The sequence below is a fragment of the Ipomoea nil genome, unplaced genomic scaffold (genome assembly GCF_001879475.1).
Source record: "Ipomoea nil cultivar Tokyo-kokei standard unplaced genomic scaffold, Asagao_1.1 scaffold2826, whole genome shotgun sequence".
NCBI classification, from domain to species: Eukaryota; Viridiplantae; Streptophyta; class Magnoliopsida; order Solanales; family Convolvulaceae; genus Ipomoea; species Ipomoea nil.
Window position 1 is genome coordinate 176955 of NW_017619254.1, and position 14454 is coordinate 191408.

Sequence of the window (14454 nt, forward strand, 5' to 3'; positions counted from 1 at the left end):
TAGTCAAACGTGTAACATCCGCAATAATGTGTTAGACATAGCTGACTGACTCAAACTAAGAAAATTAATAAGCGAAATAGTCAAATTTGTAATACTATAGTAATTAAGTCAACAACGTAATCAACGTAGTTGGAGTTGATGAACCCAATAACTCCCAATTTTACTAAATAAAGAATGGTTGGGCAGCAGTTGACTACATTGTTTGAGCTAATTTGGAGCTTCTATGAAAGGGATGTTGATTAATTAAACAAATTTGTATTAAAGCACGATAATCCCAATCAGCCTCAAACATTATTCCAACAACTCATCTTCCTGGCTTGTATTATGTTCGGTGATGACGAGGATGCCAGGATGGACGAGGGAAATAGTAGTCAATACTAGGAGAAGCAGGTCAAACTACGAAATGGGATCCGCCCACGTGCAACCCAACCCTGAGTCGTTAGCTCCAAATAAAATAAAATAAAAACATTTTTGTATTAACGCTTCAGAGTTCAGAAGTCAGAACTGCCACGTTCCGCTTCCGCTCCAAACTGCTGTCCCATCATCAAAACAAATTCTGCAAATGTTGCCATCGTGTTATTAATGCATCCAAAATACGAGAAGAGTTTTGTTCTTTCATAGTATATATCTGGTTAAAATAGTATTTTATTTGATATTAGAAATGCTTTTAGAAAAAAAAAAATAGTGAATGATGATTTACTAATTTTCACATCAATAATAAGAGTTAAAAAAAAAATCTTTTGAAATCAAGATTATAAAGTATTATGATATTGTGACTTGAGATAAGGAAGTTTACTAATATTAAAGCCGGTATACTTGTTTATATCAAGGCCGCGCCCAACAAGTCTATTAATATCAAAAAAGAGTAAATTACACTTTTTGTTCTGTGAGTCTGTGACTATAGGAGGCGTGTTAATTTCAGTACTTAACTTTAAAAACTAACAATTTAGTCCCGTAACTATGCAATTTTTAACACATTTGGTCATGCCGGTTAAATCACCGGCCAAATATTGCCGGAAAAACCCAAACCATTTTTAACTATTTAATCAGAGGGGCAAATTAGTCATTTCAAATCACCTCCTTCTCCATTCAACCTACTCGCCGACTGATTTGCGAAGGAAACGGCAACCCATATCTTCGAATCACCGGCCAAACCCATGTTAATGGTAAATCATCACAGATTAATGAAATTATACACTGATTCTTTCGGATTCGTTCACAGAGGAAGAATTCACCGTGAAGTTGCCATCGCCGCCATTCACAGAGGAAGAATTCTCCCATGGTCACCCAGAGCATCAAAAACACCAAGACGATGCTTCAAATCATAGAGGTTCTGGAATTCTCTCGTGGTCAACCAGAGCATAAAAAACGTTCACAGAGGTCTTCACCGTTTCAATGTTGTCCATGACGACGACAGCGGCGAGGCAGGTGGAAGAGGACAACTGCGATATGTGCTAAGATTTGCTGAAAAGACGTGTGATTTTAATGAAAGATGAAATGCTAAATATGTTTCGACTTTTGAAGCTTGCGATTTTTATATTGGTGGGATTAGAGGTAGTGTAATTCAATCGGCCGTCGTTGCAACTCTTTGCAAGAAAGAAGAAGAAGAACAGAGGAGAAGGAAGAAGAAGGAAGAGCTGAAATGACCAATTTGTCCCCATAATTAAATAATTAAAAATAGTTTATATTTTTTCGGTCAAATTTTGCCGGTGATTTGGCTGGAAGGACCAAATCTGCTTAAAAAATCATAGTTAAAGGACTAAATTGTTATTTTTAAAAGTCATGGAACGAAATTAACATGCCCCCTATAATCATAGGACCAAAAGTGTAATTTGCTCTATCAAAAAATATAAATATCAGAAAGCAACTACAAGCATACGATATTCAAATTACCAAAGAAAATAAAATTGTCTTATAACCTCATCATAGTACAAGTAACATTAATCTTTTAATCTTGTTGCCTTTTGGATAAAGTGGCTGGAAAGAATATTAGATTAAAACGTAAGTCATAACTCATAACACTAATCCCGCACGCAAGGCTAACTTAACTGTCACAGTAGACCCGGAATTCTGAATTAAGAAAATTCAAATTCTATGGATTACAGTTTGGCAATGGATAGGCGTCCCTGACAACATTGCTACCATACTAAAGACGAGTAGTGAGATCCATAAGAGACGTGTGGGCATCATGCCGTCAGAGGAGACTTCAACAAACATTCATACTCAAAATCTTCATCTTTAATTTTCTCTAAATGGCTTAGTCCATTTAATGTCTGATCTTTAGTTTCAATTCGCCTGTAAGGACAACACCATCAATGCATTTTAATGAGTTTTTTTTTTTTGTTTGTTTTTATTTTTTATTTTTTTATGACATGGATGAAAGATGGCACAATGTAAAAGAGAGATGAGAGCTTTCAAAGGTTAACTTCACCATATATAATTTCATTTTCTTGTCTTCCAGATTCCGTTAAACACGTCTGACAGTGTCGTATCATCAACGGTTAGCAAATTGTGTTAGCAATTAGCAAATAGCGGAGTGTATTAGCAAGTTTGATAAACTGTTTGTAAAAAAATGTTTGATAAAATTAGCTTAGCGATTAACATGTAAAATAACATAAACAGTATACATAAATTTCACAAAGGAATAAGGGTCAAATAGAACTACACAGCAAACTGCAATTGAGTCATTGAACTAAAAACAAAATTACAATTAGGTCTCCAAACAATGCAATTCAACCTAAAATGACTTGTTGACCTGGTAACATGCTGATGTGGCGGTTACCAAATTTTAAAAAATATTTTTAAATTTTATTTTAATAAATTTAAATTAAATAATAATTTTTATAAAAAAACTATCGCTGGAGAAGGCGAGAGGCTGCCTTCTTTGTTGAGAAGGCAACCCAGTGGATTGCCTTCTCTAGTTAGGTTGCCTTCTCACTGGCGTCTTCTCCGGTGAGGAGGCATGCAGCAGGTTGCCTTCTTCGCTGAGAAGGCAGCCCCTCGCATTCTCAGCGGAAGAGGCGATATTTAAAAAAATAAAATTAATTGGTATTTAATTTAAATTTATTAAAAGAAAAGTAAAAACAATATTTTAAAATTTGATAACCGTCACGTCAGCATGTTACCGGGCAATCGTTATGCTGTGGAACCGTGTCCACCTTGCAAGATAGACACGATTCTATGTTCATAATTACTGAACTATATATTCATAAATTTTGAACTTCATATTCATAATTAGTGAACTCTATATTTACAATTACAGAACTCTATGGTCATAATTACTGAACTATATGTTCATAATTATTTATATATTCATAATTTTTGAACTTCATATTCACAATTATTAAATCTCTATCTCTATATTTATAATTACAAAACTATATATTCATAATTATGTTCACAACTCTATGTTCATACTTATAAAACTATATGTTCATAATTTTTGAACTATATATTCATAATTATGAACAGTTTTGAAACCGTGTCCACCTTCCACAGCCGCCGTTACCAGGTCAACAAAACATTTAAGGTTGACCCAAATACAATTTGCTGTGTATTGGATGGCCTATTTGGCCATTATTCCTTTCACACACAAAAATTAATAATAATAATAATAATAATAATAATAATAATAATAATAATAATAATAATAATAATAATAATAATAATAATAATGATGATGATGATGATGATGATGCTAACAAAAGTGAAAAAAAAAAATTAATAATAAGGGGAGCATCTCCCCTTTATTTTCGATGTGGGTTGGGAAGGAGTCTCAATAAAACGAGCTTCAAGGTTCCATTTATTTTAGTTGTGCTCATCTGAATTCGGATGGGTACGGCTATAAAGAGCCTTTAAGGTTCCTCATAAATTGAACCTTAAAGGTACCTCAATAGTTTTTTTTTTTTTTTTTTTTTTAATTAAAAGTAAAAGTGTTTTGGGAAAAATGTAATTTTTCTTAGCAGCGTTTGAGATTCAACAGTTTGGAACAATCTGTTTGATGCAGAACGCAGTAGCTGAACAAAGAATTCTAATGATTCATTAGAACAAAACAGGAAGTACATTCATAATAATTTTCAAGTCCCCCTTCTGGTTACAAAATGGCCTAATATATAGGCATAAAACAAAGCAACGTAACATTCAAATTCTAGGAATTGTAAAAGACACATGGAAAATGAAAATGCATTTAATATAATCTAGGGAAAAGATTCTTGAGCCTCCAAACAGATATTACTCAGGTTCCTTGTGTTGTGTTGCTGGTGTGAACGCCATCATACTCCCCTACCTGTGAAAAACTCGTCCTCGAGTTAGCTTCATCTGGATACAACTCTTGGCCAGGATAAAACTTGAAGATATCTGCAACATTGAAGGTTTTCGAAATCTTCCAGTCATCTGGTATGTTCACGACATAGGCATTGTCATTGATCTTTCGTAGAATCTCAAATGGGCCATATTTCTTTGGACTGAGTTTGTGAAAAGTGCCTGCAGGATACCTCTCCTTGCGTAAGTATATTAACACATGTTCTCCAACTTGAAACAATTGTTGTCTGCGCTTTTTATCGGCTGCAGCTTTATATTTGGCATTTGAAGCGCTCAACTTTGCCTTAACTTCTTCATGGACATTCTTGACTTGTTCAGCCATGTTTGAGGCAGATTTGTGTATCCCATCAACCTTCGGTAAGTGAAGAAGGTCTACAGCATGGCGTGGAGTTTTTGTATACACAACAGAGAATGGAGAACGCCCAATGGACATATGAACAAAGCTATTGTATGCAAATTCAGCTTGTGACAAAGCAAAATCCCACTGCTTAACATGCTCCCCACAAATGCACCGGATCAAATTCCCGAGAGTACGATTTGTGACCTCAGTCTGACCATCCGTTTGTGGGTGCGCAGAACTACTGAAATTCAAACTTGCATCAAAGCGCTTCCAAAGAGTCGTCCAAAAATGAGAGAGAAATTTTGAATCTCTGTCAGATGTTATGGATCGAGGGACACCGTGAAGACGAACAATCTCTTGAAAAAATAGTCGGGCCACATGAACAGCATCAGAAGTTTTTTTACAAGGGATGAAATGAGCCATTTTGGAGAACCGATCCACCACCACAAACACCGAATCTACTCCCCTCTGTGTTTTGGGAAGGCCAAGCACGAAGTCCATGGATAAATCTTCCCAAATATTCTCTGGAGTTGGCAAAGGTGTATAAAGACCAGTATTCTGCACATGCCCTTTAGAGGTTTGACAAATAGAGCATCTCTTAACAAAGGTGGCCACATCTCTCTTCAATTGTGGCCAATAATACCTCTCTTCTAGGCTAGCAATCGTTTTATCTCTGCCCATATGCCCTGCTAAACCTCCACCATGCAAGTCCCTAATGAGCTTTTCCCGTAAAGATGTCCTTGGGATGCATAAGCGATTTCCTTTGAACAGATATCCATCTAAAATATGAAAGTCTTGAGTTGAGTTGTGTTGTTGAGCTTTCTTCCATATTTCTTTGAAATCCTCATCAAAATCATAGAGGTCCCTTAGTAGTTCAAACCCAATGAGCTCTCCTTGCAATGTGATCAACAGGCTCCTTCGTCTACTAAGGGCATCAGCCACTTTATTTGATACTCCAGATTTATGCTTAATCACGAAGGAGAATTGCTCAAGGAAAGATGACCACCTTGCATGCATTTTGTTCATGTGTTTCTGATTTTGAAAGTATTTTAAAGCTTCATGGTCTGAGTAAATCACAAAATCACGAGGCATTAAATAATGAGACCAAACCTGCAAAGCTCGTACCAATGCATAGAGTTCCTGTTCATAAGTAGACCATTTTTCACGAGCTGGGCTTAGTTTTTCACTGTAGAATGCCACTGGTTTCTTTTCTTGAGACAACACAGCACCTATTCCCACTCCACTGGCATCACATTCAACTTCGAAAACTTTGTTAAAGTCTGGCAATGCAAGAACAGGGGCAGATGTGATTTTCTCCTTTAGTTCATTGAAGCTAGCATTAGCCACCTCATCCCATTTGAAATTTCCTTTACGCAAACAATTAGTGATGGGAGCTGCAATGCTACTAAAATCTTTAATAAACCTTCTGTAAAAGGTGGCTAAACCGTGAAAGCTTCGAACTTCCCCCACGGTCGTTGGAGTCGGCCATTCTCGTATTGCCCTCACCTTTTCTTCATCAACTCGTATTCCATCTGCACTAATCACAAAGCCAAGAAAGACAAGTTTTTCAACCATAAAAGAGCATTTTTTTAAGTTGATGTACAACTTGTGTTTCTGAAGAGTCTGCAATATCAACTTTAGATGCCTTAGGTGTTCTTCCTGGTTCTGACTATATATCAGAATGTCGTCAAAATATACAATAATGAACTTGCCATTGAAAGGCCTTAAGACTTCATTCATGAGCCGCATGAAAGTACTAGGAGCATTGGACAACCCGAACGACATTACCAACCATTCATAAAGACCATCTCGGGTTTTGAAAGCGGTTTTCCATTCGTCTCCAGGTTTAATACGCACCTGGTGATATCCACTTCTAAGGTCAATTTTTGAGAAAACAGTAGCACCATGGAGTTGGTCTAGCATGTCATCCAATCGCGGAATTGGGAAACGATACCTGACGGTGATCTTGTTAATAGCCCGGCTATCAACGCACATTCTAAAACTGCCATCCTTTTTTGGAGCGAGTAATGCCGGCACAGCACATGGACTCTTACTTTCTTGAATAAATCCCTTCCGTAAGAGTTCAACAACTATATTATTTACAGCCTCATTCTCCACGGGATTCATGCGGTAATGTGGGAGATTAGGTAGACTTGCTCCGGGTATCAAATCTATTTGGTGTTGAATGTTCCTTAAAGGTGGCAATCCATCAGGAAGTTCTTCTGGTGCAACATCTGAAAATTCCTTTAGCAAAGATCTCAGCTCATCAGGAACAAAATATTGAGAGTCTATTTCCTTACCCACCACTAGCAGGATAGTTTTGAAGTCTTTAGCTTCTGCAATAAATTCCTTCCAATTTGCAGTGACAGCACATGTTTTTCTTTGGTCTGCAACATTCCAAGAAATAGGAGGGATTAATATCTTTTTACTTTTCCACAAAAATTCATAAGTGTTCTGCCGCCCATGGTAAATAGCATCTACGTCAAACTGCCATGGTCTTCCTAAAAGAATATGACATGCATCCATGTCAATGACTTCGCAAGTCACAGTGTCTTGGTAGCTCTTCCCAATAGAAACCGGCACACGGCAAACCTCCATCACCATAACAGATGGCCCTTCTTTTATCCAACCCAATTTGTAAGGCTTCGGGTGAGGCTTAGTTGGCAGTCCTAAACGTTGCACAAGTGCCTTGGATACAATGTTGTCACAACTGCCATTGTCAATAATAAGTTTACAAACTTTTCCCAGTACACTGCAATGAGCTCGAAAGATGTTGTTTCTTTGGGCAGGATTATTTCTTTCAGTAGTGCACAGAAGCCTCTGTACAACACAATTTAAGTGTTCTCCGACTTCTTCGGCAACCTCTACTTCATCTTCATTAGTGACTCCCTCTTCGTCAAACTCATCTTGTTCCTCCACAAGGTTGACAGATTTTCTAGCTCGACATTCATTTGAGCGGTGTCCTGGTTCACCACATTTGAAGCACTTGCCCGTCATTGGTCTTGCATAAGGATTTGGTGCAATACTTTTAGAAGATATTTCACCACCTTTTTGTCGCTGGAATTTAGAATTATTGCCTACTGCCTCCTGCAAATTATGAGATAGTGAAGGAACAAAATTTTGGTTTGGAGTAGTTCTCTGGGAATTGGTCTCTGTAGTATTTCTAGACGGTGCTGCCATGGACTGTTTACGAGAAGTAGCTTGAGACAACAATTCCTCAGCCCGCAAAGCCATATTATAGGCTTCATCAACCGTCCAAATTGGAGCCAAAGCCATTCGTTCTCGGATATTAAATCTCAACCCATTTATGTAGCGTGCAGTTTGTTGTTCAGGAGTCTCAGACAGATTACAACGCGCTCCAAGCCGATAGAATTCTTCTGTGTATTCATTCACGCTCCGACCTCCCTGAGAGCAACGTTGATATTTTTGAAATAGCTGTTGCTGATAGTCAGGGGGCAAAAATCTCCCCATCATGAGCTTCTTCATTTTTCTCCATGAGGTCACAGGCATTTTTCCTTGCCTCCTCCTATTATTCTGAGTCATATCCCACCAAGCGGATGCCCCACCGCGTAACTTGTTTGCAACATACTTAACCTGCTTGTTTTCAGGGACATCTAGCATCTCAAAACTGCTTTCAACTTCATAGCACCAGTCTAAGAAAGATTCAATGTCTAAGTTGCCATTGAAGCAATGAAGGTCAATCTTGGGTCTGTAGTACTCTCGTCGTTGTGCAGGATAATTGTGGCTTGTAGTATCTTCGTCATCACTGTCATCCATTTGCTCCTGAAAGTTATAGCGCCGGGGTGGGTGTTGTGCTTGCCTCGGAATAGCTCCTTCCACAGGTTGGTTTTGTCTGGGATTGGCAGCCGGATTTATCCCACCACCATTCATTCCCAAACGTATAGCTTCAAGAATACCACGAAGTTCTTGGAACTCGCGGTTAGAGTTATCCTCGTGTGCTCGAAATGCTGCCCAAAGGGCTTCTACCCCACGGTCATCGCCAATGGGTTGATTGCTACCACCGCCGGTATTGCCATCTCGAACCATTTTGGGTCGTAACAATTTGAGAGGGATGTACCGCTATCTCGTTTGTTGCCTAAGAACTTAATGGCTCTGAATACCAACTGATGCAGAACGCAGTAGCTGAACAAAGAATTCTAATGATTCATTAGAACAAAACAGGAAGTACATTCATAATAATTTTCAAGTCCCCCTTCTGGTTACAAAATGGCCTAATATATAGGCATAAAACAAAGCAACGTAACATTCAAATTCTAGGAATTGTAAAAGACACATGGAAAATGAAAATGCATTTAATATAATCTAGGGAAAAGATTCTTGAGCCTCCAAACAGATATTACTCAGGTTCCTTGTGTTGTGTTGCTGGTGTGAACGCCATCACTGTTGTCCCAAATCGTTGATTTACCAAACAACTATTTTGACGTTTAACCATGATCAAAACATCAAAATCAATGTATCCGTCAAACTTTTAACAGATTCACCAACAACCAAACATGCCGAAAATTACAAATTTTTCCCCATAATTTCATTTTTCCAACCAAATGTCCCCTAAAGTCATTTAAGTGAGCTTTGTGGCTGGAACACAGATGGCTCTCGGAAAGCAATTGCAATATTTAAAATGTCTTTTTTTTTTTTTTCTAAAGAATAAAGCAACAATACGAGCTTTGTGAAAGATGGTGCCCCAAGTGAACCGGAACAGAGATTGCTTTCTAGAATTCTACGTCAGAGCTCGTTTCTTCATGTGACAGCCTTGTACACTTCGAAAAGGCTGTTCTACTAATCATTGCTATTTCCGACAAGGTCCGCCGGTCCGGGACGGATCGAGATCTGTTATCCGCCACCTACCCCGTCCGGATCAATTCGGCTTACGTCTACGGGAAGTGTCAGTGCAGTTTTAGTCAACAATGATGATGCAGTGCCCCAAAAACTCGCTAGAATTGGATTTTATAATTCGGTTCAAGTTCAATAATGGCGGGCACGAAACCCAATCTTTCCTCGTCCACGTGACGGAAACGATTCAAACGAGGTTGAATCTGGGGTCCACATCCGTTATATATATATATAAATTTACCTTAAAAAAGAATCGTTGTCTTGTACGGAATACTTATCAAACCCGCTGTCTGAGGTGCCGGAATAGCCAAATCCAAGTGCTCGTCTATCCCGGTTCGGTTTAATTCCGGATCAAATGGACCCCGGGGAGACAGTTCTCTCGGACCGGGTAAGAATCAATGGCATCGAAACTCCAGTGACGCTCACAGCCGGCGGACAGCTCCGGTGGCCGGCCCGGTGCCTGTGGATAGAGAAGCAGGTCCTCGGATTCTCAGTCGAAGGTTCACTGATCAAAATCAGGGCTGTTGTGGAAAGCGAAGCTGGAATCTGCTGTTGCGAGAACAAAACAGCTCTCCTCAGAAAAACCTTCACCTTGGAGCCGTTTTCTGAGGAATCTTTCCGGCTCTGGACTCAAAAGCTCCAAGAATTCATCGATTCTCTGGGTAAAAACCACCTGAATTATTTGTTTATTGCTATTCTTTCCAGCAATTTTGGTGGCCAGTGCAAAAAGAACTTGATTTATTAGAGAGAGATAGTGAATATATGTGCTTTACTTAAATATTTGTGGAAACTAGTTTATTCATGTTTATTAGATCCATTGTCTCTTTACATGCAAATACAAATTGCTTACTTTGTTTAAATATTTTGTTGTTCCTATTAGTTATTGTAGCATGAACATGTACACATTCAAATACAATTTGATTTGTTGCCATTGTTATTCTGCTCATCTTAATGTGTTTGCTTTTTTGCCATAATTGAATTTGGGGGATAATCAGGTCGACCGAAGAGACTCTTTATATTTCTGAATCCATATGGAGGAAAGAAATCTGCCTCCAAGATTTTTCTTGACGACGTAAAACCACTGCTTGAGGATGCAAATGTTGAATATGCATTGCAAGGTTTGCCGCACTGGACTTTCTTAGTATGTCTCCAAAATTTTCATGTTCCCCTGGGGTATCTTAGAATTTTTATTCATGCCTTTTTTATTTTAATCTTTCAAATTCAGAAACCAAATATCAGCTTCATGCCAAGGAAATTATTCGTAACTTGGATCTTTCAAAGTACGATGGAGTTGTTTGCGTTAGTGGAGATGGGATTTTGGTTGAGGTTGGTTAGTCATTCCAGTATTATATCATATGAGAAATGTACCGGTGATCTTCATGTTCATTCATGCTTGTGTTGCAATTTTAGTAGGTAGTTAATGGGCTGCTCGAAAGGGAGGATTGGAAGACTGCAATAAAGATATCGCTTGGAGTAATACCTGCAGGTTTTTGCTTCTTTTCATTAGTTCCATCTTCTTCTTTATGCTAAATCCTTTCGAAGAACTAGTTTGGAAGAAGAAATAGTTCGTTGACAATTACTTCATACTCAAATTGTCTACCAACTAATAAACTGTTAATATTGATCTAGTGATCTTCTTGCATAAATTCCGCTAGGAGCTTTGAAGCACTAACTTCTTAAACTCATTACTGAGTTTCTTAAGTAATTTCTTTAGTTGTATAGATTTTGATTTGGCCTGCTTATTGGTGAATGATTGGAAATTCAATTTTTGGAATTCTGGCCTCGGTTGTTGAGAAAAAGTGTGTTGTTTGATAGTGACATTAGAGTTCTCTGGTTATATCTTTAGGAGAACTGTTATTACGAGCTATAACAGAAGAAATGATCCTTCCACACAGGCACCGGAAATGGCATGGTGAAATCTCTTCTAGATTCAGTTGGAGAGCCTTGTTCCGCTTCTAATGCAACTCTTGCTATTATTCGAGGTAGAATGTTGCCCGGTCTTTCTCATACAAATTTGCTCTCTTTGGTGACTTTTTATTTATTTTGTGGTCTCCTGTCGTATTCTTGATTACCGCAGGGCACAAGCGAGCACTAGATGTAGCTACCATTTCACAGGGGCAAACCAAGTTTTTCAGTGTATTGATGCTTGCTTGGGGTATCTATTCTTGTCATTTATCTACTTGGTTCTGTCCCCGAGCTGTTAATATTGTGAACTACAAAAATATACAAAATTAAAAACTCGGAGTAATTCATGTCTAATGAAAAGTTGAAAACTTGATTACTTTCCAGGACTTATAGCTGACATTGACATCGAGTCTGAGAAGTACAGGTGGATGGGGAGTGCACGAATAGATTTTTATGTATGTACTTCATCTTTATTATGTCTCTCCGTGTTTAATGTTAAAAGCAATGAATAAGTTTTACCATGTTCGTTTGGTCCAGGCTCTTCAACGGATGTTCTGTCTTAGAAGGTATAATGGGTGTATAAGGTTTGTGCCTGCACCTGGTGATGAAGTTCATGGAGAGCCCACTGAACCTATGGAAGTTTATTCAAATGGCGGCCCGGAAAGCGGCTATTCTGGTCCTTCGGATGTTGATGTACAGAAATCAAACTGGCGGAAAATTGATGGTCCTTTTGTTTCAGTCTGGCTCCATAATGTACCCTGGGGTAGTGAAGATACTATGGCTGCACCTGATGCCAAGGTAATTTGTTTTCGTCTTATTTCCTTGAAAACGCAACGGTTTCTGGTAAATTCTTTATTGTCACAACCATAGTGTCCAATTTGTGTGTCTTTTCAACTTCTACGCAGTTTTCAGATGGCTATCTGGACTTGATCGTGGTAAAGGATTGCCCGAAGTTGGCCTTGCTATCGTTGATGACTGGATTAAACAATGGCGGCCATGTCAAGTCCCCATATGTCTTTTACTTCAAGGTATAAATATTTGCTTATGCCCTCCATATACATGGAGTAGTTATTTTATTTCTGGTATTATTCGCCCTTTTCTCTGCCCCGTCTCCCGGCTTCTGAGCACGAACCTACACATTCTATGAAAACGTAGGTTAAGGAATTTGTTGTGGAACATGTTTGAAAACGTAACATAAACCATTTCGGGCTGCAACAGGTTAAGGAATTTGTTCTGGAGCCAGGTGCAAGAGCCGAGGATCCATCTAAGGATGGGATCATCGACGTGGATGGCGAGGTTGTTGCCCGAGGTCGAGGAACATACAAGTGTGAAGAGAGAACCTTAATGGCTTATGATAAGCTTCATATTAAAATGGATCAGGGGTTGGCTACTATCTTTTCCCCCATTTAGAATCTGCTATTATTGTGTTTAGTGGGTTCTGTTTGGTTTCAGGATTAGCTTATTTGCAGAATTGTGAAAACCCTCTTTCATAAATATAAGGAAATGCAATATACAGTTAAGATTCAATTCATCACTGCGATTTCTCCTCCTTCAACTCGACATGGCAAGTACATGTCTTCTTCATTTTAATTTTTTTTTTCTCAAACAAAAATTGAAAGAATTGCAATAATTGCAATTCTTTCAAGGACTATTCTTGTAAGCTTTTGTTGACAAATTGGTCACTTTTGTACTTCTTTTCCTTTGATCACTTGACAAATTACTGTTGTCGATTTTTCTTTTTTAATATTATGCATATAATATATAAATTATATTGTGAATCATGAATAAACGTTAATTTTTAATAGACTAAGGGATCGTTTGGTTCACGGAATGTCAGATTACCTTAAGGAATGTTAGATTGCTGGGAATGTTAGATTCTTGTGTTTGGTTAAAATTGGGGTATGTAATATACTCATGTTTGGTTTAGGGTTATCTTTTATTCACACACTATAATATCATTAACGAGTAAATACCGGCGGAGGTCCTCCGACTTTGGTGGCATTGCCACTTTTAGTCCTCAACTTTTAAATCAACCACTTCTAGTCCTCTTACTTTTTGTTTCTAGCCATCTATGGTCCTTTCGTTAAACTTGATCATCTAATGCCATTTTCTAAAAGATAATTCAGTTCTTTCATAATTAACTTATTAATTATTATGTTTAATTTCCTAGCAGAATAGTCAAACAATGGTTTCCCAGCTATGAACGTGTACAAAACCAGCTCGTGAACCAAAATGGCGTACACAAGCTGGTACGAAAGTTGTGCCAAAACAACGTCGGGATATCTCAGTATGACTCGACCAACATAATAATTAATAAATTAATTATGAAATGATTGAATTATCCTTGAGAAACGACATTAGATGGTCAAGTTTAACGGAAGGACCATAGATGGCTAGAAATAAAAAGTAAGAGGACTAAGAGCGGTTGATTTAAAAGTTGAGGACTAAAAGTGGCAGTGCCACCAAAGTCAGAGGACCTCTACTGGTATTTACTCTATCATTAACATATTTTCATATATTTTAATAAATTTTAAAATTAAAATAAATAAATAAGATAACGGTATCATATATAATTACATGATTTTAAAATATTAACTAAAATATTGAACTTGAGAAACAAAATTATTTTATATGCTAACCTAGCATAATAAAAATAAAAAAATATATAATTACAAAAATAATTATATGTGTGTGTGTGTGAGATAAACTAACATAACCAATGTTATCTTACATAACCTTAGAAATTGAAGGGAATCACATTCCCTTCAAAATCCTATGTGGAGGGAATGTGACATTCCTGGGGAATGTTAGATTCCCTGAGATAATGTGAACCAAACACAGGAATGTGAGCTTTGGAATGTCACATTCCCTTGGTTATGTTATATAACCTGAACCAAACGCCCCTAAATGTGTATTTATTTAGTATATTATTAAATAATGAACTACACAAATAATATACCTTCAAAAAATGAACATTTAGTGTATTAAAACTGTCTTTTTAATATATTAAAAATGTATCTTATGTATAACAAAAGTTG

The 14454-nt window shown here is 37.6% G+C and overlaps 1 protein-coding gene across 2 annotated transcripts; it reads left to right on the top strand.

Moving 5' to 3' along the window:
• The first annotated feature begins 9600 nt into the window (after nt 1-9600).
• Nucleotides 9601-12954, top strand: LOC109158937 (sphingosine kinase 1). 2 transcript variants are annotated; one of them, XM_019306867.1, is made up of 10 exons: nt 9601-10173; nt 10507-10629; nt 10737-10837; nt 10925-10997; nt 11407-11493; nt 11589-11666; nt 11801-11871; nt 11954-12214; nt 12322-12444; nt 12572-12654. In XM_019306867.1, the coding sequence occupies exons 1-10, from the start codon at nt 9867-9869 to the stop codon at nt 12599-12601; spliced, it is 1254 nt and encodes a 417-aa protein (XP_019162412.1). In that variant the 5' UTR covers nt 9601-9866; the 3' UTR covers nt 12602-12654. The 2 variants fall into 2 exon arrangements, with proteins under 2 accessions (XP_019162412.1, XP_019162411.1); XM_019306866.1 differs by having other exon boundaries at nt 9610-10173; nt 12635-12954.
• Nucleotides 12955-14454: the final 1500 nt, after the last annotated feature.

What these genes read in the sequence shown, in the direction of transcription:
- LOC109158937 (XM_019306866.1), top strand. Translation starts at nt 9,867, where the DNA reads ATGGACCCCGGGGAGACAGTTCTCTCGGACCGGGTAAGAATCAATGGC. An exon ending in AGAATTCATCGATTCTCTGG is followed by an intron (nt 10,174 to 10,506) that starts GTAAAAACCACC and finishes GGGGATAATCAG; the next exon opens with GTCGACCGAAGAGACTCTTT. An exon ending in AACTCTTGCTATTATTCGAG is followed by an intron (nt 11,494 to 11,588) that starts GTAGAATGTTGC and finishes TGATTACCGCAG; the next exon opens with GGCACAAGCGAGCACTAGAT.